The following is a 22,897-nucleotide window of genomic DNA, read 5'->3' as shown; positions in this document are numbered from 1 at the left end:
AAAATTGTGATTTGCGATTTGTGCTCTAACTCTGGCTCCTTTTCTCGAAGCTGATGTTGCATCTCTAATTCTTTCATCTGCGTTTCTAGATCAAGTTTCTTTCTTTTAGACTGTGTTTTTTTGATTTGCAATTTTGTTTCGAAATCATTTTCGAAATCCATCATTTTTTCTTCAATCCTTCTTTTCGCTGAGGATGCTTCCAAACGGTTCTCTAAATCTTTATTGTTTGATTGTCCGTTTCGGGTAACGGTGTTAAGTGTCTTGTGGCTTGTGTTGTCTTTTTCTTCTGAGAGACAACGATTTTGATCAGTCGGCAATGAATCGATTACTGGCGGTTCTGCTTGAGACGCGGAAACAGTTAAATGACTTTGTTAATTTGACATACTTTTCTGTCCGTGATTATATGGTAACCAATTGGCGTTTACCTTGTTGAAGAATCTCTGTTGTTCGGTGCGATGCGAATTCAAACCACTCTGTTTGTCGAGCTCAAGTTAGTTGTCGATCTCTTGTATCTGTTGATAAACTTTTGAGTTTGCTGGGCCGGTCCTTGATCTTTATAACATCGTAATCTTCTCGAGTTTGTTGTCGTACCTGCTCCGAGCAAGTCTCAATTTGCTTATCCAGGTTGCTGCAATTCCGTAATCCAGTCACTTTGTATCGTAGTTTGGGACTTAAACTTGATTCTCTACAGTAATTTTGTTTATTTGCTTCGATTAAGCCTTGCTATTCAACTTCTAATGCACTTTGCCCAATTGGCTTTGCGTTGTTGAATTGCCTGTTAAGTTCTGTTTTATTCGTTGATGCCTTTGGTGCTTCAATTGTTGAGCTGGACAGAAGTTTGTATTTTTTTGTCCATGTAGGTGGACCAAAAATAAAACTTTCCTTGTCGCAACCGATTGGGAGAGCAGCCGTTACAATTTTATCGCTTCAAAGATAATAAATAAAAAATAATGATTTTATTCTAAACTACGGTTGATAGAGGGTTTAAAATTTTTTTGGTCCCATTTCAAAAAATAAATTTAGATGATTTTGCGAATTGTTTGTTTATTGGTAATAATTTATCGGCTTTTCTTAGACTGGCTCTTACTATTTTGTTACTGATTCAGTACTGATTCACAAACTGTTTAAGTCACGTTTTGCACTGATAGTTTGTATTCAGACTCTGACTCAGACTCTGAATCAGACCTTGAATCAGGCTCTGATTTACATTTGTCGTTTTCAAGAATTATATTAACTTCATAGCTACGCCCGTGATTCAAGCCACGTTTCACAATTGCTTTCGATTCCTTAAAAAATATACCCATTCAATACCTGTAGAAATTGAAGAAATTTCTATAATAGGGTGTCGGAAAATTTCTCAAGCCAAGCTAAGACTGAGAAAAACAGTTGGAAACTGGTATAGCATGCTTGTACATTTGCCCAAAACAAAAGCAAAATTCAATTTTGGTATCAATTTATTGGCTTTTTAGACCTTGCTATGTATAATTTTGTATTTTCTGAAAAACAATGGCAAGTGGGTGATGCCCAACAATGGCTAGAAAATACAGCGGATAAATATTTGTCTTAAAATGCTGCTTTACCCAATGATGCCTCTATTGTTTATTATGATTGTGGTTGCCTAGTTGTGAAATTCGCCATTTTCCCCAAGACACCAGAGAAATTTTATTGTGTACGATTTTACAAATTTTCCACCAATTCGTCCTATAAATATTTATTAGACCATGCAGTGCCTGACTAAGATTTTGTAACATAGTATATCAAGTCTTACACGCTAAAATCTTTTTATTAGATCTGATCAGAAAAAAACACGATAAAAGTTGAATTTGTCAGATTTTACGCGACAAAAACTCCGCCTGATCTTACAGGATGAGAATTCTGCCTGAAAAAAATTTTTATCGTTTAAGATCTTATAAGAATCTTATGATATCTTGAAAGTTAAACATTCGGAAGGCTATGTCTCATCTTTTTGAATAGATTTTTGGCGGATCTCATACGATAAAAATTCTTTAATTATGGCATAATCTTCAAGTTGAAGATAATTCAGAAGTAATTTCTAGCAGTTGTCAAAAAGCTATCGCATGTAACATTTATGTGTCAAAGCAACAAAGAGAAAAGTATCTTATATTGTTTTTTGAGACTTATAAGACAATTCGAAATAGCTAATTCGATTATCAGGAATTGAGAATTTTAGCAGAACTCATACGATAAATTTTTTTAAATTATGGCATGCTCTTCAAATTGACGACAATTCTGAGTTAAATTTAAGCAGTAGCCAAAAAAGCAGTAGAAAATTATCTTTTTTTGTCGTTTGAGACTTATAAGATATTGTGAAACAGGTTATTCGAGTATCAAGGGCTTTTTGTCAAGCGGTGATTATCAAACTAGGTGCAAGTTTTTCTAAAACCAAAACTATCTTGTACTGCTAAGTTGAACAAGCGATGGTACCTAGTTGAGAATCAAAACAAAATGCCGCTGCGGTAGACTCAAAAAAACATTTTCGTGTTTCTTAATTGTTTTGTTGACAGATTATTTTGAATTTCACAGGAATTTAACTACGTTATAGGGCATTATTGTAAAAATTAAAACTTAACTTGTTAGATCTCATAAGAAAACAATTCAGCAAATTGAATTTTTATCTGATCAAATCTTACAGGGCTAAAGATCAAGTAGGACACAATTTTGATCGTTTAAGATCAGATGAGATCTTACACGATGAAGTTTTTTAATCAGCTCCTTATCACAGTTTACACAATGAAAATTCCCGAACCACTGGATTTTTGTCTAAAGGAAAAGAAGGACAGCCAATTGACCCAAAACAATTGAATCTCATAAATATGTTATGATTATTGTACCTGTTTGCGTAATACGCTTTATGGCCGCTAAGATAGGGAAGCTATCATTCAACAGACCAAATTTATATAACTTAAGCCCGTCTCTTGAGGTAACTCGGAATAAAACTCCATGATTTTTTTTGCGTACGACGGGCTTGATTTTTTTTACAATAACGTACTTTCTAGCTGTACCTCAATAATGCAGATCTTTTACAGATTTGTATGCCTTGTCATTATTTCAATAAAAATTTGGACCTAAATTGTTCCCTCAGTATTTTTTATAACACATGCATATCTTTTGCGTAAAAATATGCATCAGAGTAAATTATTCAGAAGTTTTGCTCATTTTTCTCCAGTCACTGCTTTGTTTTGCCCTCACCTACAAATTATATGACTATTTGTTTCTCTACAATATTTATCATGAAATTTCGCAGAACATCTAGATTATTTTCACACCTCCGCATTTTATTTGATGAGATCCATTTCGGTACACGTGTTCTTTATTTTGTATCAGTACAAAACGCTTGTCCCCGTACAAAACGCTTTCATCAACATGCTTGCGTCAACAACTTTATCTGTCGTTTTTGCAAAGTTTGTGCAGTTTGGAGAAATCATTGTCTTCAGATCCTTCATCTAATTGTAACAACATCTCTTCAATGTCTGTCCTAAAAATAAAAGCTTCCCTTAATTTAGGCAAAAATAAGGCAAAATTTCTCAACAGGTTGGCTCAAGAGTTAATAAATTTCGCAATTTGGTTGTTTTTGTTCTCCTCATCACTGGGCTCGAGTTTTGCAACTTTCTGAAACATTGGATTCAGTGTTGCGTCATCCAGTTCTGTTTTTTTCCTCGTTCACAACTCTGGTCACAACTCTGGGCATTTTTTCTCAAGATGCATGCAATTTTTTATTATACATTGCCTTAAAAAGACTTTTTACGACAGTTTATGAGGTCGTACACGCTATAATGTTTTTATTAGATCTGTTCAGATCTTATACGATAAAAAACCAGTTTTGTCAGATCTAACACGAGAAAAACTCCGCTTGATAAGATCTTATAGGATGAGAACTCTGCTTGACAAAAAGTTTTATCGTGTAAGATCTTATAAGAATCCTATTAGATCTTGAAAGTTAAACATTCGGAAGGCTATGTCTCATCTTTTTATGAGAATTTTAGCAGAACTCATACGATAAATTTTTTTAAATTATGGCATGCTCTTCAAATTGACGACAATTCTTAGTTAAATTTAAGCAGTAGCCAAAAAAGCAGTAGAAAATTATCTTTTTTGTCGTTTGAGACTTATAAGATATTGTGAAACAGGTTATTCGAGTATCAGGGGCTTTTTCTCAAGCGGTGATTATCAAACTAGGTGCAAGTTTTTCTAAAACCAAAACTATCTTGTACTGCTAAGTTGAATGAGCGATGGTACCTAGTTGGGAAGCAAAATAAACTGCCGCTAAAGTAAACTCAAAAATCATTTTTTTGTTTCTTAACTGTTTTGTTGGCCAATTATTTTTGACTTTCATAGGAAGCTGACTACGTTATACGGCATTATTGTAATAATTAAATCAAAACTTGTCCGATCTTTTCAGATAACAATTCAGCAAAATTGAACTATTATCTGATCAGATCTTACAAGGTTAAAGATCATGAAGGACATAATTTTGATCGTGCAAGATCAGATAAGATCTTACACAATGAAATTTTTTGATCAGTATCTTATCAGATTTTACACGATGAAAATTTCAGAATCACTTGGGTTTTGTCTAAAAGAAGAGCAGGGCCGCAAATTGACCCACAACAATTGAAGCTCATAATTATGATATAATTATCGTAACTGGTTGAGTAATACGCTCCATGGCCGCTAAGATAGAGGGGGTATCATTCGACAGACCAAATATATATAATTTAAGCCCCGTCTCGTGAGGTAACTCGGCATAAAAGTCCATGAGTTACCAGTAAAAAGAATTTTCCCAGCTTTGTCAACAGAACCCCACGAGGAGAGAATACTAGTGTTTTTTTGCGTACGACGAGCGTGATTTTTTTTTCAATAACGTACCTTCTAGCTGTACCTCAAAAACGCAGATCTTTTGCAGACTTGCATGCCTAGCAATTATTTCAATAAAAAATTGGACCTCTATTGTTCCCTCAGTATTTTTTATAACACATGCATATCATTTGCGTAATAGTAGGCATCAGAGTAATTTCATCAAAACTTTTACTTTTTATTGTCCCGTCAGTGCTTTGTTTTGACCTCACCTACAAATTATGTGATTCTGTGATTTTATTTATCATGAAAATTTGCAGAACATCTCGATAAATTTCACCCGTCTGCAAGATGTTCGATGAGCTCCATTTCGATACACGTGTTCTTTATTTTGTATCCACAGAGACAAGGAGGTTGTCCCTGTACAAACCGCTTTCATCAACATGCTTGCGTCAACAATTTCATCTGTATTATTTTTGCAAAGTTTGTGCAGTTTGGAGGAATCATTGTCTTCAGATCCTTCATCTAATTGTAACAACTCATCTCTTTAATGCCTGTCCTAAAAATGAAGGGTTCCCTGAAATCTGGTAAAATTTCTCAATAGGTTGGCTGACAAACCTGGTCCTGCTAACAATGCGCCACTTTTGGAAAGACCACTAAATTTGCTAGCAGAATTGAAAAATTTCACAATTTGCTTGTTTTTGTTCTCTTCATCACTGGGCTCGAGTTTTGCAAATTTCTGACACATTGCATTCAGTCTTTCGTCACCCATTTCTGCTTTTTTCCTTGTTCACAACTGTAGGCATTTTTCTCAAGATGCATGCAATTTTTGATGTCTTTTGTCCACATTTTTCTTTCAATTGCATAATCGGTTAATGATCTGCTTCGTGATATGACCTGCTGAAAGTTCTTTTAGCGGAAGAAGGAGAATAATCTCATGGTTGATCTCATTTTGCTAATCCTTGTTGGATTACATCAATAGATTCAGAGGACTCAACAATTGTAAATGTATTTGAGCTTCCTAGCTTTCTGCTCTCATCACTAAATAAGAGAGTCAAAACTGTCTCATTGTTCATCGTGACCACCTTTCACGACTCTGTTTTGGTACCTTAATGTCCATTATTATTCGTTTGTCTTTCTAAAATTCGCCAAGCTTTTTGCGGAGTGGTTATTCAGTTCTTGTTGAAGTTGGTTTGACGAATATTCATCTTGAGCAAGAAACAAACTTATTCTTCTCGACTCGAAACAAACTTATTCTTCAGCGGCGAAGGCATCCTGATTTACTTTCATGAATGCCTTCGACGCTGTTTCAATATCTTACCGTATTTGTCCATAAGCTAGTTCAGTGAGGTTCCTAAGGTTCCATTGGAAACTTCCCTTACTTCCGGGAGACATAGGTGTTTCAATTCTAAAATTGTTGGTCTGGAATTGTTAATTATATAACGAAGCAAGGACTGCACTGCTCCGGCCGGTGTTTGGTAATGTGAACAAAATTTTCAAAGTTGTGAAAGTCAATTGATGTGAAGAAGTGATCACACTTTTGCCCTTATTGGTTAACTTTTTGAACCTTTTGGACGGGACAATCATTTTCAATGACACATTGGATTGATTTCGGAATTTTTTTTCCAAAGAATTAGAATGTTCAGATACCTAAATAAATAGATTCAATGTTTTCAATCTCAAACATTCAGAAGGTATCAGAACTAAACGTCCGGAAGGCGGTGGACCAAATGTGTCTGCTTATAAGAATACACTGAATGTATATATATATATATATATATATATATATATATATATAAATATATATATATATATATATATATATATATATTTATATATAATACCCTATAAAAACCTAACATACATCTTTGCGTAGCCCCTTTCGACAAAACTAAATTTTTTCATTAATTATTTTTGATATTACTTTATAATTTCAGCAGAGGTAATCTCAACACGTTTTTCTCATTCCAAAATACTGATCTAAATGATATCAACGAATGTTACAAACAAATATATATACAAATGACATATAAATTACACAGGAAAATTTGTGATAGGAAAGCTTTCACGCGTGTATTCTGTGAACATCACAATTTAAATAAGTGTCACATGGCCTCAATTGAAAAATTTTTCCTGAATTATGTTGTAACAATTAAATATTGGCAAATCTTGCCAGGATGTTGCCATGTTAATTACCATAAAAACATCAAGAGATGTACGAACTTGAAAGTTCTTTGCATGGCTGTCAAGAAACAAGATCTTGGCAAGTTTCCCAAGAATTATTAACGAAGACATGGCAAGATAATTCAAGTACTAAAAATTCAATAGCACCCAAAAACAAGATATAGCAGGAAATCATAAGATTTAGCAATAATTATCAAGAGTTAGCAAGAATTATAAAGAATAATCAAGAATTATCAAGAATTTCGGAAAATACGGATCCCGTTGGTTTATTAAGCAAGAAATCAGCCGCCTTTTGCAGTTTAAAATTTTACAGTTTAAAGACTTTTAACAATTTTAGGTGGATGCTAGCTCGGTATGTACCTAGTACACACCTTATTCAGGACCATCACCATGAAAGCCCCACTAAGGCCCAAAAAATCTAAAATTTTGTAACATGACATAAAACATAGAACAACATTGAAAAAACAAAACAGCAAAAACGCAACACTCGGCAGTTGATTAGAGACTAACCAACTAAAGTATTTAAGCATCTAACATCAAATACAAAAACCAAAAATTCATCACGAAAATCAAAAAATGGACACACTTTTCATGCAATTGATACTAACGATTAATAGCCCAAACGAGCAAAAAAAAGAAAGTGGGATAAAACTCCAAGTTTTAAACTGACAGCCATTTTGATAGGTATACTTCCTAATAATTCTAAATTCTCTTCCTGACATTACCAGGTTTTTGAAACCACTCATGTGAAAAATTTTGTGAGTCTGCTCAATTAGATCATACAATTTCTTCACGGTTTTTCTTTCAACCTGTTCTCGAACATCTCAGGGGACTGGCTCATCTCAGGGGAAATCCATTCAACCTGAAACAGATCGGAGTCCTCCTCGTCTGGTTTTACGACTGAAAAGTAGCTTCTCAACGTAGTCTCACTGGTAAAAAATACTCTAGGTTGGTTCTCTAGTGAGTCATGTTTGAATCTATTTAATCGCTTTATTCATAGCTAGCAGTTTTGACGACTTCGAAACAGCTTATTTTAATAGTTATTTTTTATTATTTGAACTTCGCCTGTTCGTTGTAATTGTTTATTGTTCTGTCGCATAGTCATTCAAAAAATAGGTCTCTATAGATCTTCAATTATGCATAATTGAATCGATTTCAGGGTTTTGTATTACTAATTATAATTGTTTTGACTTTGAGAAAAATTGATTTGCAAAATATTTGAAATTTCGATTGTTGCGGCGTAAATTTGATTCGCGTTTGTTGCATTTTAGTTAAGTGGTCCACCAAAATTTGTTTATTTTTTAATTGAAGTTGATATATACTTCCTATCTATAGATAGTGGGCAAGAAATTGATGAGTTCAGGTTTTCTATGCATGTTTCAGTGACATAACTGCCGCTTATTTTCAGTGAAACTATTTTTTGTCTTCTTTTGTCGCTAAAGTTGGTGTTGGCTGTCTAAACTCTCAATGTGTGAACGTCTTTAAAGTTGACGTTTTCGCAGATCATAAATTCCGTGTTTTTGTGTTTCTTAAAAATGAAATGGAATGAATTTTGGTAGTGTACTGTTACTTTTGCGATCGCCTTGGTATGTGACCTGCTTATTATCGGGGGCTTTTCTTTTAAGGTTCATAGTGATTTCTGCTGTCTTTTTAAATCTTGGCGTTGTAATTCAGGACTGCTATTCTTTCTAATAATAAGTTCTAGAAATTAGAACAAGTTATAATAAGTTTTAAAACGCATTTACGCGGGTCGAGGTATCAGCAGCTGTACGCAAATATTTTTGTAAGAAATCCTCTGACTATGCGTAAATTATGTAGATTTTGTGATGGTTGCATTTAAAAACGAAATATAAATGACATTTAAAAAAATATTTTAGCACATTTAGAACATATCTTACATAAAATCAGCATTTGAGTCAGCACCTTTCTTACAAATTTCCAGCACTTATAAAATTTTCAAATTCATTGGATTCAGCTTATTTCTTATATAATTTCAACACTTCTTTTTCAAAAGGTCAGGAAATTGTCGTTACTGTTCTTTTTTATTCTCAGCACTTGTGTACCTGCAACGTTTGGCAAAGTGTTGACAAGCGTTGCAAGTTGAAGAACTTTGCAAGTAGACAAACGTTGATTTTCGGTCCAGGGTTGATATCTCAGAAGCAAAGCTCGGCGAGCATGTTGTACGTGACCAGAAAATCAATCCTTGTAAATTTGAACAGCTCGTAATTCATCAGCAAGCATGATTAACGTTTAGTTTTTTGCTCTTTACAAAATAGGCAGATGTTACTAGATTATATAGCTGCATACAAATATCGCATTATGGCTCATGGGGCGGTGGCGGTGGTTGCGCCAATTTCACTTTGGTTAAACTAATGAATCAGTGGGACGAAAGGAATAGCACGCTAAGGGGCTAGGAAATTATTCAGTCAAACAGATGCGAAAAAATCTAACGCAAATGTTCAACTGAGATGAGATTAAACTAAAATAGCCAATAGACCTGGATGGAAAATGGTAAAATTTCATCACGGCGGTCAAGCAGACGCTTAGAACTCTAACGCCAAATGGTTACACGTAGTAAACAAATGAATAATTCTCGAAGATTTTTCTTCCACCGTAATTGACATCCTCGGTAATTGAGGCTACCCAAAAACGTTGTGCGGCCTCAGATTTTACAATAAATAACAACACACAGGCTGAAACGAAACTAAATAGCCTCCCACGTGTTTGTGGAGACTATTTTATTTGTTTATCACAAAAATTAGTCTAAATGAAGGCTTATGGACATTTAGGATAATTTCAACGAAAAATTTAGTCTCACTAATGATATGTACAATTGATTTCCTAAAGAGCAACAAGCTAAACTATTTACCATTGTTAGAAGCAACGTCGCGATTGCTATGCCTTACCTTTTAAAAAAATGTTTTCAGAAAAAATAGTTCTATTTCGATAATTGCCACTTTCAGTCTTATTTCTGCATCTTGTGATCGTAGTGTCAGCAAAATGAGAAAGCGCTTTTTTCAATTAATTTACAATGTTATTTTGACTGTTGTTTCATTATTTAAATGTTCATTGGCGTTGATACTACCAGTTTTAAAGTTTTGTGTTATAATTTTAAACATTTTCCGATTTTTGAGCTTCTCTTTTGCTGTCTTTTCCTATCATCAAATTAATCGCACATTATTGCAAAATTGCACATCATGTCAAATTCTGGCACAATTGATGATTTTCATGGTTGTTAGTGAATACAATTTGATCTTATAGGTTTTGTAACCGTTACCTAGCAAAAATGAACTTTTTTATTTTTGTCTGTATTAGTTCGTTTTGTTTTCATTAAAGATTTTAAATAATGACAGTTTTTAATATTTTTGCTAAAAAGTATAAATAAGGCCAATAGAGGACTTCAGATGATAACTAATTGCTTGTATTCTTTAAATTTTTCCTATTTGTTTTCTGTCAACTTGTCAATTATTCTCAATAAAAACAGGACCCATATCTTTTCCGGTGAAATGCTGCAAATCATTTGGTTTAGTTTACTTTTTATCTGATGCTATTTTGACATTTTAATTGGTTTCCAAAAAATGAATAGACATTGATATTTGATACTAGGTAATGTTTGATGTTTTTGCCACTTTCAATGTTTTTCTGCAACTTTTTAGTGTAGTCACAGCCATGAGATAATTTTAGGTTTCCTTGCTTTTTTAGACAATTTCATAATTTTCATATATTTCTTGCGTCGTTTTTTGACAATTTGCAATTTTGAGGTTTTTTGCAGTCTTGTCTGAACATCAAATTAATGAGACATTACTGACAAGTCGCGCATTGAATTAAGGACGAGGGAAAAAAAGCAACTTTTCTATATTCATAATTTTTTGAACTGGTTTTTCATTCTATAAGCTTTGAAACTGTTTCCTCACAACAAAAAAATGATATTTTTTTGGGCTTCATTTGTTGTTTTTGTTGTCGTATGATTTTCTGGTTTAAGACAGGTATCAATAATTTCGACGATGGAAATGAAGCCATGGAATGAATTCATTTGATAGCTAACTGTTTTCAAGACTTCAATATTGTTTGTTTCCAAGAAGTGTAGATTCTGACTCGGCCCTTTTTGTTTTGGCGACTATTTGTTGATTATTTTCAATAAAGACGGGTCACATAACTTTTTGGTGAACCGCTTTAAATCATGTGGTTCAGTTTTTTTTCTGATGTTATTTTGAATTTTTAATTGATTTAAGAAAATTGATAGACATTGATTTTGGTCGTAGGTAATGCTTGTTGTTATTGCCACTTTCTAGTAATTTTTGCAATATTTTGGAGTAGTCTCAGCCAGAAGATGTTTGTTGTTTTCATTGCCGTTTTTTAAAAAAATGATTTTTGGCGTTGATGCAAGTTTTGATAATTTTTTGGTTTGTTTTTTGACATTTTCGTTTGAGGTTTTTTGCTGTCTTGTCTGATCTTCAATAAACTGGCAAATTACTGACATATTGCGTATCCTTTTGAGGACGCTGGAATAACAAACAATTTTTTGTATTCAATATTTTTTGAATAGGTTTTTCTTTCTATAAGCTTTGACACCGTCTTCTCGTAAAATTGAAATGACATTTTGTTATTGGCTTCATTTTTTGTTTTTGTTTTCCTATGATATCCTGGGTTAAGACGTGCAACAATGGTTTTCAAGATTGAAAGATTTCAGTTGATAGCTAGTTGCTTTCATGACTTCGAATTTGTTTGTATCAATGAAGTGTTGTTTCTAACTTGGCCCGTTTTGTTTTCTTTCTACGTGTTGATTATTCTCAATAGCGGCAGGTCCTATAACTTTCCTCGTGAATTCCAAATCATTGGTTTTAATTTACTTTTTATGTGACGATATTTTGTCTTCTGCATTTAGTTTTTTTTTTAAAAAAAAATAGATAAACATTGAGTTTTGGTCGTCAGTAATGCTTGTTGTTTTCATCAGATTTTGTTGTAATTCTTCTCTGTCTTTTACTTACCTTAATGGCAGGTATCCTCGGCCCTCTAATTGTTTCATTTGTATTTTTGTCCGAGTATAAAATGAATTTTTAAATGAGTACACCAATTTTTTTAACACTACATAATTTTTCGAATTTTTTCTTTCTCTTCCTCATTTGGTGCACACATTACAGAGCATCCTTGTTACCTTACAGACCATTTTCATAAGTCATTTATTCAGACCCTGGAATCTTCTTTTAGTAATCATTGGAAAGCTAATATCGTGTATCAAGTAGCTTGATGGATACAAATACCTCTATGTTGATCAAACAAATCTATATGTTGTAAGGAATGAAATTGCAGTAACCTCAACAAACATATTTTTGGAGGATATGACTTAGCCAAGAAGACCTCCTTTTTTATGGGTTTCGCCTTCTACCTGCTAAACTAAGCTGAAGTCTTCCATAGATAAATTCCATGGAGTTCAGGCATCATTGGTCGTCGGATAAAAGATGTTCAGATCACCTAGCAGAAGATTTCAGTCGTAAAGCAACCTTTTCTCCTCAAAGAACTGTGTGAAGTTCTGAATAAAATATTTGCCATTACCTACAAAAGTTCGGTAAACAGTGATAAATAGTAAAGTTATTCGTTGAATTTTATTTATACTGAAACATCCCTCAAAATATTTGGACAAAAAACTTCAAAACTTTCCAATTGAACGTCAGATCTGTAAAAATGCAGATTCATCCACATTTCTACTAAGCCTTGGGGCGCTATAAAACTTAAATCCGCGTTGACAACATTGTTGGAGTAAAAAGTTGTCAAAAGATGAGTTACACATTCTCCAAGATTCCACACATTCTCCCTTATGAATTTTGTTTAACTCTAGAATGGCACTTAAATAATTTGTTTTATTCCGAGCAGAAAGCGCATTATAAATGAAAAAATTTTACCAAGTTTTATCTGGAAATAGTATTTATTTTCGGTCATTTTTGATCATTACAAGATAGCCACTCACGTGCAGTATTGTTTAGATCAAATCCTGAAACTGTAACATTTTCTGGTTAGAAAACGAGTGATTCAGTTTTTCATCGTCCAACATAAAGACACAGTAGAAGAATTCAAGCAGGGACTCTGGTTTTAGAAATCTGACAAATGTGGAAAACATCAGCTTCGTTTGTAGCAGAGTAATGTTCCATCTATGTTGTACTTATATGATGACTTATTTTTTCTATATAGATATTCCGTCGCCTAGGAGGTTTTTTGACACCCGATAACATCGAGGAACTCGTGTTTGTTCCCGTCTTCAGTTCCTTAGAAGTCCTCAGTTTTCTTTGGGTAGGTTCCAAAACGAATCCTTCAGCTTTTTTGCTGCCTGAAATGCTTTGAGAGTTTGAAGAGTTTTCAATTCTATTTCTGCGAAAATTCAGTTTTAGTCAAATTGTGGAATTTAAAATTTGGTTTTTAAACAACGCCACTTCATATCGAAGCAATGCAACATAGCGGATTAATGAATCGACGCGTTCTATTTTTTTTCTCCACAGCTGATATTCTGTCAGGGGCCGATATCTTAGCAGCAAAGCTTGGCGAGCATGTTTTACACAACCAGAAAATCTTTCCTTGTAAAATTGAACAGCTCATAAGTCCTAAGCAAGCGTGATTAACGTATACATTTTTGCATTTTAAATTATTCGCATTTGTTTTAGTTTACTTTGCTGCATACAGATATTTCGTTGTGGCTCAGGGGTCGGTGGCTGTGGTGGCGCCATTTTACGCTGGATTAAAGTGGAGAATGAGTGGGACGAAAGGAAAATCCAGCTAAGGGGCTAAGAAATTATTCAGTTGAACAGATGCGAAGAACTCACACGCAAAAGTTCAACTGAGATGAGGTTAAACTAAAGTAGCTAATAGAATTGGACTGAAAATGGTAAAATCCTAGGTAATTGGGGCTACCCAAAAACAAAGTGCGGCCTCTGAATTTACAATAACTAACAACACACAGGCTGAAACGAAACTAAATAATGGTGGAGATTATTTAATAAGTTTATCACAAGAATTAGGCTAAATGAAGGCTTATGGACATTTAGTATAATCTAAACGAAAAGCTTTGTTTCACTATTGACATGTACAATTGGTTTCCTAAGGAGTAACAATCTAAACTATTTACCATTGTTAGATGCAAGGTTGCGTTTGCTATGCCTTACGTTTTTTTTAAAAAAATTGTTATAAAAAAATAGTTACATTTCGTCAATTGCCACTTTCAGTCTTATTTCTGCATCTTGTTAGCGTAACGTCAGCAAAATGAGAAAGCGCTTTTTTCAATCAAATTATTGTGTTAATTTGATTGCTGTTTCATTATTTAAATGTTCATTGGCGTTGATACTACCAGATTTAAAATTTTGTTTTAATTATTTCAAACATTTTTCGATTTTTGAGGTTCTCTTTTGCTGTCTTTTCCTATCATCAAATTAATGGCACATTATTGCAAAAATGCTTATCATGTAAATTGCGTCGAAATATGGCGCAATTGATGATTTTCAAGGTTGTTAGTGAAGAGAAATTGATCTTTTAAATTTCGTAACCGTTACCTAGCAAAATTGAACTTTTCTTTTTCTGTATTAGTTCGTTTTGTTGTCATTAAAGATTTTTAATAATGAGAGCTTTTAATAGTTTTGCTTATAGGTATAAATAAGGCCAATAGAGGATTTCAGATGATAGCTAATTGCTTGAACTTTTTTCAAAAATGTGCACGTATTCTTTAACTTTTTCCTATTTGTCTTCTGTCTACTTGTTAATTATTCTCAATAAAGGTTACATATGTTTTTGGTGAAAGGCTGCAAATCGCTTGGTTCAGTTTACTTTTTATCTGATGCTATTTTGACTTTTCAATTGGTTTAAAAAAAATTGGATAGACATAGAGATTTGATCGTAGGTAATGCTTTATGTTTTTGCCACTATCAATTTTATTTCTGCAACCTTTTGTGTAGTCTCAGCCAGGAGATAATTGTAGTGTTCATTGCTGGTTTTTTTAAGAATTAATTGTTAGCGCTGATACGAATTTTCATAACTTTTTTGGGTGGTTTTTTGACTTTTTTCAATTTGGTGTCTTTTGCAGTCTTGCTTGATCATCAAATGATTGGGACATTACTGACAAGTTGCGTATCAAATTAAGGACGTTAGAATAACAACAAATTTTTTTCAGTATTTTTTGAACATGTTTTTCATTCTAGAAGCTTCGACACCGTTGCCCCAAAAAACTGAAATGATATTTTATTTTTGGCTTCATTGCTGTTTTTGGTTGTTGTTTGATATTCTGGATTAAGACAGTATCAATGGTTTTGACGATGGAATTGAAGTCATTGAATGATTTCAGTTGATAGCTAATTGCTTTCATCACTTCAAATTTATTGTTTCCAAGAAGTGCAGTTTCTAACTTGGCCCTTTTCCTTTTCTGTCTACTTGTTGATTTTTCTGAAAAAGACAGGTCACATAACTTTTCTGGTGAAGTGCTTTAAGTAAGTTGGTTCAGTTTACTTTTTGTCCGATGCCATTTTGACGTTTTCACAGTTTTTTTGTTCCTTGTTGGAAATACTTTGATTTTGAAAATTTTTGCTGTCTTGTCTGATCACCAAAATACTGGCAAATTACTGACAAGTCGAGTATCAAATTAAGGACGTTGGAATAACAAGCAATTCTTTATATTCAATAATTTTTGAAAAGGTTTTTCATTTTATAAGCTTCGACACCGTTTTCTAGCATAATTTAAATGACGTTTGACTTTTGGTTTCGTTTGTTGATTTGTTTTTGTATGATATTCTGGACTAGAACATGTATCAATGGTTTTGAGGATTGACACTAAACCATAGAATGGTTTCAATTGACAGCTAATTGCTGTAATGACATCGAATTTGTTTGTTTCGAAGAAGTGTTGTTTTTCTAACTTGGCCCTTTATGTTTTCTGTCTACTTGTTGATTATTCTCAATAACAGCAGGTCCTATATCTTTTCTGTTGAATTTTAAATCATTGGTTTTTAGTTTAGCTTTTATTTGAAGTTATTTTGGCTTTCGCATTTTGTTTTTTTAATGGAAAATTAGATAGACATTGAATAGAGTTTTGGTTGTCACTAATGCTTGTTGTTTTTTTCTGACTTTGTTATAAGTCTTGTCTATTTTCACTTTCCTTACTGACAGGGAGCCTTGGCCCTTTAATTGTTTCTTTTGTTGTTTTGTTGTCAATTAAGATTTTGGATTGATTGCTTTCCTATCTTTGAATTTAATTTTTTTCAAAAAGTGTGAACTTGTTTTCTAACATTTACCTATTTGTTCTCTGTCTACTTGTTAATTTTTCTCAATACAAAGAGTTCCCATATATTTTCTGTTAAAAAGCTGAAACTCATTTGGTTTAATTTACTTTTTCTGATGCTATTTTGAATTTTCAATTTGTTTTCAAAAAAATGGATAGACATTGGGATTTGGTCGTAGGTAATGCTTGATGCAGAGAAGAAGAAGTTTTCAATTACAACCTAAATTGATTTAACAAAAACGAACGTTTTCAAACATTGCGTTCACCGTCAGGTTTAAAAATCAAATAAAATCATTTACAATATATATAAACTTGTCTTTGACCTTAATTCTAAGAAATGTGTTAAAATAACAACGATTTATTGAAACTAATTTAAGTTAAAATCTCATTTACAACACTTTATCTACACTTCATTAAAAAAAATACTTCAATCTTCATTCAAGAATTTTCGAAAATCCTGCAAAATGGGTTTTTTTAACTTTAATTCTTAACTGTTGTTATTTTTTTAATTGTTGGGAATTGTTCAAAATTTCAAATTAACATGTAACAGAATAATTTTTGAATTTCAAAATTGAAATATTTATGTTTGAACTAAAACTTCGATGTCAATTCCCGCCCCGGTACTCGTCGTGCGTATTTGATTGCGGTTTCAGCTTTTTGATATGATTGATGTTTTTGCCATTTTCAATCTTATTTCTGCAGCCCTTTGGCGTGATCTGAGGCAAGATATTTGTAGTTTTCATCGCTGTTTTTTTTATATAATTGATTTTTGGCGCTGCTACAAGTCTTCATATTTTTTGGTTTGTTTTGACCTTTTCCAATTTTGAGAGTTTTTGCTGTCCTGTCGGTTATCAAGTTAATGGCACATTGCTGATAGGTCGCGTATCAAAATAAGGACGTTGGAATAAGCATATTTTATATAATTCAATATTTCTTGAATAGGTTTTTCATTCTATAAGCTTCCACACCGTTTCGTAGCAAAATTGAAATGACATTTTATTTTTGGCTTCACTTGTTGTTTTTGTTGAATGAATTTCTGGCTTAAGACAGGTATCAATGGTTTTCAAGATAATAATGAAGCCATTGAATGCTTTCAGTTGATAGCTAATTGCTTTAATGACTTCGGTTTTGTTTGTTTCCAAGAAGTATATTATCTACCTTGGCCACTTTTTGTTTTCTGTCTACTTGTTGATTATTCTCAATAACAGCAGGTTCCATATCTTTTCTGGTGAACTGCAGATGATTGGTTTTAGTTTACTTTCTATGTGACGTTACTTTGACTTTTGCTTTTAGTTTTTTTAAGATTAAAATAGAAACTGAGTTTTGGTCGTCAGTGATGCTTGCTGTTTTTTGATGATTTTGTTGTGTGTCTTGTCTGTCTTTTACTCTCCTTAATGACATGTATCATCGGCCCTCTAATGGGTTATTGTTTCATTTGTATTTTTGTCAGAGCTTAAAGAGATTTTTTAAATTGATACACCTATTTTTTTGAACAATAAATTATTTTTGAAAGTTTTCTTTCTCTTCCTCATTTGGTGGACAATTAAGTCAAAAACATTGGTTGAGCGGGGCCGGAACATTATGTGTGAACGCACATTACGGAGCCTCCTTGTTATCTTGCAGACCATTTACATAAGGCATGCATTCAGACCCTGGAATCATCTTTTAGTAAGCATTTGAAAGCTAATATCGTGTATCAAATAGCGCGATGGATACAAATACCTCTATGTCGACCAGACTAGTCTATATGTGGGCTCTACGTTGCAGAGCATCAGAAGAAAGATAGGTCTACGTCTCAGTGACTAGAAATAAAATCCATGTTACAGTGTGCATAAACTAATGACAATAAAGTGGTGGCCGCCGTATTGGCCGACAGGGCGTTTAGCCGACAACCAAAAATTGAGAAATTTAACCAACAATTTAAGTAAAATGAGCAATAAAACTTATTCTGAAGCTGCTATTGGCCAATCTAAAACACTATTTCGTAAGCGGACTCATATGACGCAATTTTTTCATCAACTAGTGTAATTAACGAAGGTCTATCCGTGGTTGGGGACCGTATTTTACCGCATCTGGCCATGCCTCGCGGGCCATGGCCATGCCTCAGCGGCCCGTGGGACTTGATATGAATCTATCACAACCGAATTACTGATCTATGGACCAATGAGACTTTTATGACCAATTGAAGTAAAATTTATGACCAATTATGATACTGTCGGCTAAATTTCTCATTTTTTCCTTGTCGGCTAAACGCCCTGTCGGCCAATTTTCCTAGCACCCAATAAAGTCTATCAACAAAATACAAAAAAAAACAAAATATTGGTTTTCTGTATTTTGCTGATAAAATATTGTCTGACAATAAAATATTGGTTCCTAATTAAAATTTTGACAGGGTTTTCCTAAATAATGAAAGTCCAAGGTCTTTCCCATTATATTGTTTGAAAATATCTTGTTCATGAAGTTCATCTATGTTTGTTCATGAAGTGTTTGAAAATATCAACCAACCGACATTGTTGTCGCTGTATTTGGACTTCGAAAAGGCTTTTGACAAAGTCTGTCATGAGAAGCTGTTGGAGAAGTTGTTGATTCTGGGCTTTGGAGGACCCCTATTAGCACTCTTGGAGAGCTATCTGAGCAACAGGTCGCAAAGGGTCCGCATCGGGAACTCCTACTCCCGGTATCTTGAAACATCAAGTGGAGTTCCACAGGGCTCAGTACATGGACCGTTCTTCTTCATTCTTTTCATCAACGATCTCCCCAGTCAACTAATGTCGAAATCGTTTGGATATGCAGACGATTTTAAGATCATATCACAAAATGCAGTTACTCTCCAAATAGACGGACATAGACTCTGGAAATGGTGCTCAGAAAACCAAATGAGTCTGAATCTAAAAAAGTGCAACGTTGTTGCCTTCAAGGGGACTGCGTCAGTTGCACTGGGAGGGCATATTCTTAATACAGCGGCAGTGCAAAAAGACCTTGGAATACAGGTCTCCGAATCTCTTAGCTGGGCGTGTCATGTAGAGAAGCGAACCACCAAAGCTCTCAAGTGTTTCTTCATGATCAAAAGAAGCACGCTCAACACTACAGCTTGGCAAACCAAGAAAGAAATTTATCGTAGTTACATAGTACCTATTGTGTCATATGGAGCTATCCTATTCAAGGCTAGCAAAACCGATCTGCGAATCATTGAAAACGTGCAGAAGAGAGCGGTTAAATGGATTTTCAATAGAAAAGACAATGACTACAAGACCAGCTTGCAAATCCTGAATCTTCTACCCCTCTCTCTTTATCACGAGCTGCATGTACTATTAACCTTCATATCCATCGTTAAGAACAAAATTGATGTTGAATGGAGGAACTACGTTAGCGTTGGGGAACAGCAAATTACCAGAGCTGGTCAAATCACTCAGTATAAATGCAAAGTTTACAAGTTGCAAAAGCAAGAAAGTGACTTCTGGTATAGGGCTGCCCACCTCGCAAATTTATTCGGCCGGTATCTCTCAGGAGATGTGTGCGAAACACCGAATATCAAGGGGAAGCTTTCTGATGTTTACTCATTGTACTTCGATCAAAAATATGACTTCAACAATGTCTGCACTTGGAGGATTTTCTGCAACTGCTCGGACTGCAGAGACCTTAACAAACTGAATCTGTGACAGTAATTACCAAACAGGGAACTTATGAAACCCCTGGGACTGAATCCCTAAAGCCTTTATTATTATTATTATTATTATAGCTGCCCAAGTTGTCATAAAATATATAACCCCGATTAACTTTTATATACCTTAATGGAGGGGAGGGGTAAAATGGGAAAGATACTTTTTTGTAGGATATAAGATTTGCTCCTCATGGTCAAAGAAAAAATTGACCCACGTGTCTTATATGCCGTTGAAGTACGTGTAATCTCATTAAAGTAATAATTTCAGATGTTAACGTCTGACATATCTACCGCTGCATGAATTCTGCTGAAAGCGAAGTGGACTTTGGGCCGTCTCGTCGTACTTCGAGATCCAGATGCCTGACGGTCTACTACAGTCTACCAAAAAACCGATTTGTCAACTATGTTCGAGCATTTATGATTGTTCATCTGTGCTCAGTGGTCATTCTATTTAGCATTGGTTAGTGTCATGAACTTTCTTTCATTCATACATGATATTTTTCTGAATTTGATTGAATACGATTTGCTCTTAAAAGATTTTGAAGTTGTATAATGCTTTGGACATTTTTTATGCACTCGAATGGACTGTGTACTTGAAAATAAGTGAACAAGAAAAGTCCACAAACAATTGTTTTTGGGAATAATGTTACAATTCCAGCACTCTGAATAGAATCTGTCAATCTTGCTAATAATGTCAGGTTAAACCATATATCAAAAGCTCAGTTTTAAGCTCAATTTGTAAAAGTTGACGGCGGAATTCAGAAGTTGGCGAGGCTATCATTTGCTAAGAGTAGTTATATATAAATATAAAGAGTATATACATTTACATAAAGCAAAGTTATAATATAAGAATCAGCTTCGGAAAGCTTCCTAAAACTGATTGAACCCGAAATCTGGCCAAGTAGTTGCATTGAAAAATTTCAGATTAATCGTTTATTTTTTTCTTTGAAAACGTTTCTATATCTGACTTGTATTTAACTCTGTTCAAATTTGCGTTTCTCAAATGAAGTGGCAGTGTCTTCCAGTTCCTTACAATAGAATTGAAGAATAAGGAAGAGCTAGAAAACCAGATGAATGATGGTGCTCAAAGATAACTTTAGTTGCTATCAGATTTAGGCGGAATTTTCGCGATCGCAGTTGTAGACCATTGACTGAAAAACAAATCTTTCCTTCTTAATATGTTGATGAAGAAAGCAAAGGTTTTTGTCTCACTGAGTTATTTTTGCCCAGACACTGATATTTACTGCGTAGGACCCTTGAGGACGAGTCTATTGACCGAAAAAAAACTTTTTGTATCGCACAATTCATCTGTGTTTTCTAGAGAAAGCATTAATTCAGATGGTAAGATTTTCATTAGCAATGCACTGTAATCAATGTGATATAACCAATGAATTGTATAGGACTTTTAAGGAGGATATCGGGAACTGAGATTTAATCGAATCAAGATTTTTTTATGCCATTTGTGGGAAAAAGTTTTTTGGCATGAGGTTGAAAAGGCAGATTTGAATCGAAAATAAATCCTAGATGTTTACTTTAATCCTAGATGTTTACTTTAATTTTTAATCAATTTATTGTTTTCTTTCTTGGTGCCTAGTTGTTATCATTGCACTTGCGGAATATGAGAAAATCACTTAAAGCTGAATTAAGTGTTAATTGATGCATTGAAAATATATTGCTAACTTTCCTTGATTGGGTACTCGTACTCCCTTCTTAAATGCTAGTTAACTTGATTCCACTGTTCTTGAGTCAACTTTATTTGTGACTGTTATGCAATGAAATCGTTTCGTTTGAAAGCTTTTGTGTAAAGCCGTGGCATTTTCCAAAGCCAATGCTAATTAGGTTGAATAGCAATATTTAATGGGATATTGAATTGAACGCTTTCGCGGAAAGCTGCAGACTTTTTGTTGACGTGAACTTCCAAACGAATTGATTCTGTTAGATACAAAATGCGTCCCGTGTTTTTTTAAAAAACAAACTGCATTTGTTTTCAGACGCTGTTTATTTGAGCAAATTCTGAGAGTCGGTGTTGCATAATTCTTTCAAATAATTTGTCAGTTGTTGAATCTTTGTTCTGATATAATAGCAGAGTTTTTGCAAGTTCAAGATATGCTTGAAATATGCACTGCTTGAGACATAACTTTTTTAGATGAACTCAAGTTAGCTGAACTCTTATCTCCTGACCGTCTTTGATGGCCCGCGAAGGCACAGTGCAAGGTCCCAATGATTTCATTGGGTCTGTTCGCGAACACCGTCAAAAACTTGTTTTAAAATTTTAAAGTAACATTCTGGAAACTGAATTTCGAGTTTATTACTAATTTGAAAGGCGGAGGACTTTCAGTAGCGCCAAAATAAGTGATCAGAGAATGCGTTGTTTAAATGATGTGCTTTTTCAAAGGGTTCAGTAAAGATTTCCGTTAGCTGTTTTTTAAAGCTGGAACATGGTGGTTGTTTATACGAGATCCTCGTATGTGCCTTATAAAGGTCCTTTTCGGTTCCATGTTTTCCAGAGCCGTAAAACAGACCTGGAATTATTTCTCTTGCCTTTGTTTTCTCCAGCTTGAAATTTTTTTGAAACAGTTGCGGCGATTTCATTCGGATTTATCTGATTTAAATATCTTTTGTGTTGACGAACGAGCTGTAATTTACATTCCTGGTCGAAGCATTCAGTTTTTAGAATAATTTTTCCCTGCATTAGGAATATTTAAACTGAGGGTGCCTTAATATTTAGTCAAAGTAGGATAAATTAAATCCGATAAAATTGTCTCATCGTTGGAACTCTAAGAGAATATTTAGGGAGCCAATTTAAATATTTTTTTTTTCAAAACGTAAATTTCGAGAGGTTGAAATTTGATATCTGTTATCGTCTTTACTTGCAAATTGGTCTTTTTTAGAACGGCATCGAAGTTTTATTCATGGTGTTGTATATTAAGGTCAGCTTAAATCTACTCAATTTGATTTGCGATTATTTTAGATAACCGTGTTGATGA

At 33.9% G+C, this 22,897-nt stretch overlaps 1 protein-coding gene across 1 annotated transcript in view; it reads left to right on the top strand.

Annotated features, from left to right (window-relative positions):
* The first annotated feature begins 20,144 nt into the window (after positions 1–20,144).
* Positions 20,145–22,897, top strand: part of LOC142341816 (uncharacterized) — a 127,961-nt gene continuing 125,208 nt past the window's right edge. The window contains exon 1 of the mRNA XM_075393059.1: positions 20,145–20,370. Coding sequence (XP_075249174.1) covers positions 20,208–20,370 — 163 coding nt within the window. The 5' untranslated portion in view covers positions 20,145–20,207. The remainder of the gene's footprint in view (positions 20,371–22,897) is intronic.

The sequence above is a fragment of the Convolutriloba macropyga genome, chromosome 6 (genome assembly GCF_964194025.1).
Source record: "Convolutriloba macropyga chromosome 6, txConMacr16.3, whole genome shotgun sequence".
In the NCBI taxonomy this organism is placed as follows: domain Eukaryota; kingdom Metazoa; phylum Xenacoelomorpha; order Acoela; family Convolutidae; genus Convolutriloba; species Convolutriloba macropyga.
The sequence above is the reverse complement of the archived record's forward strand: the minus strand, read 5'-3'. Positions and strand labels throughout refer to the sequence as shown.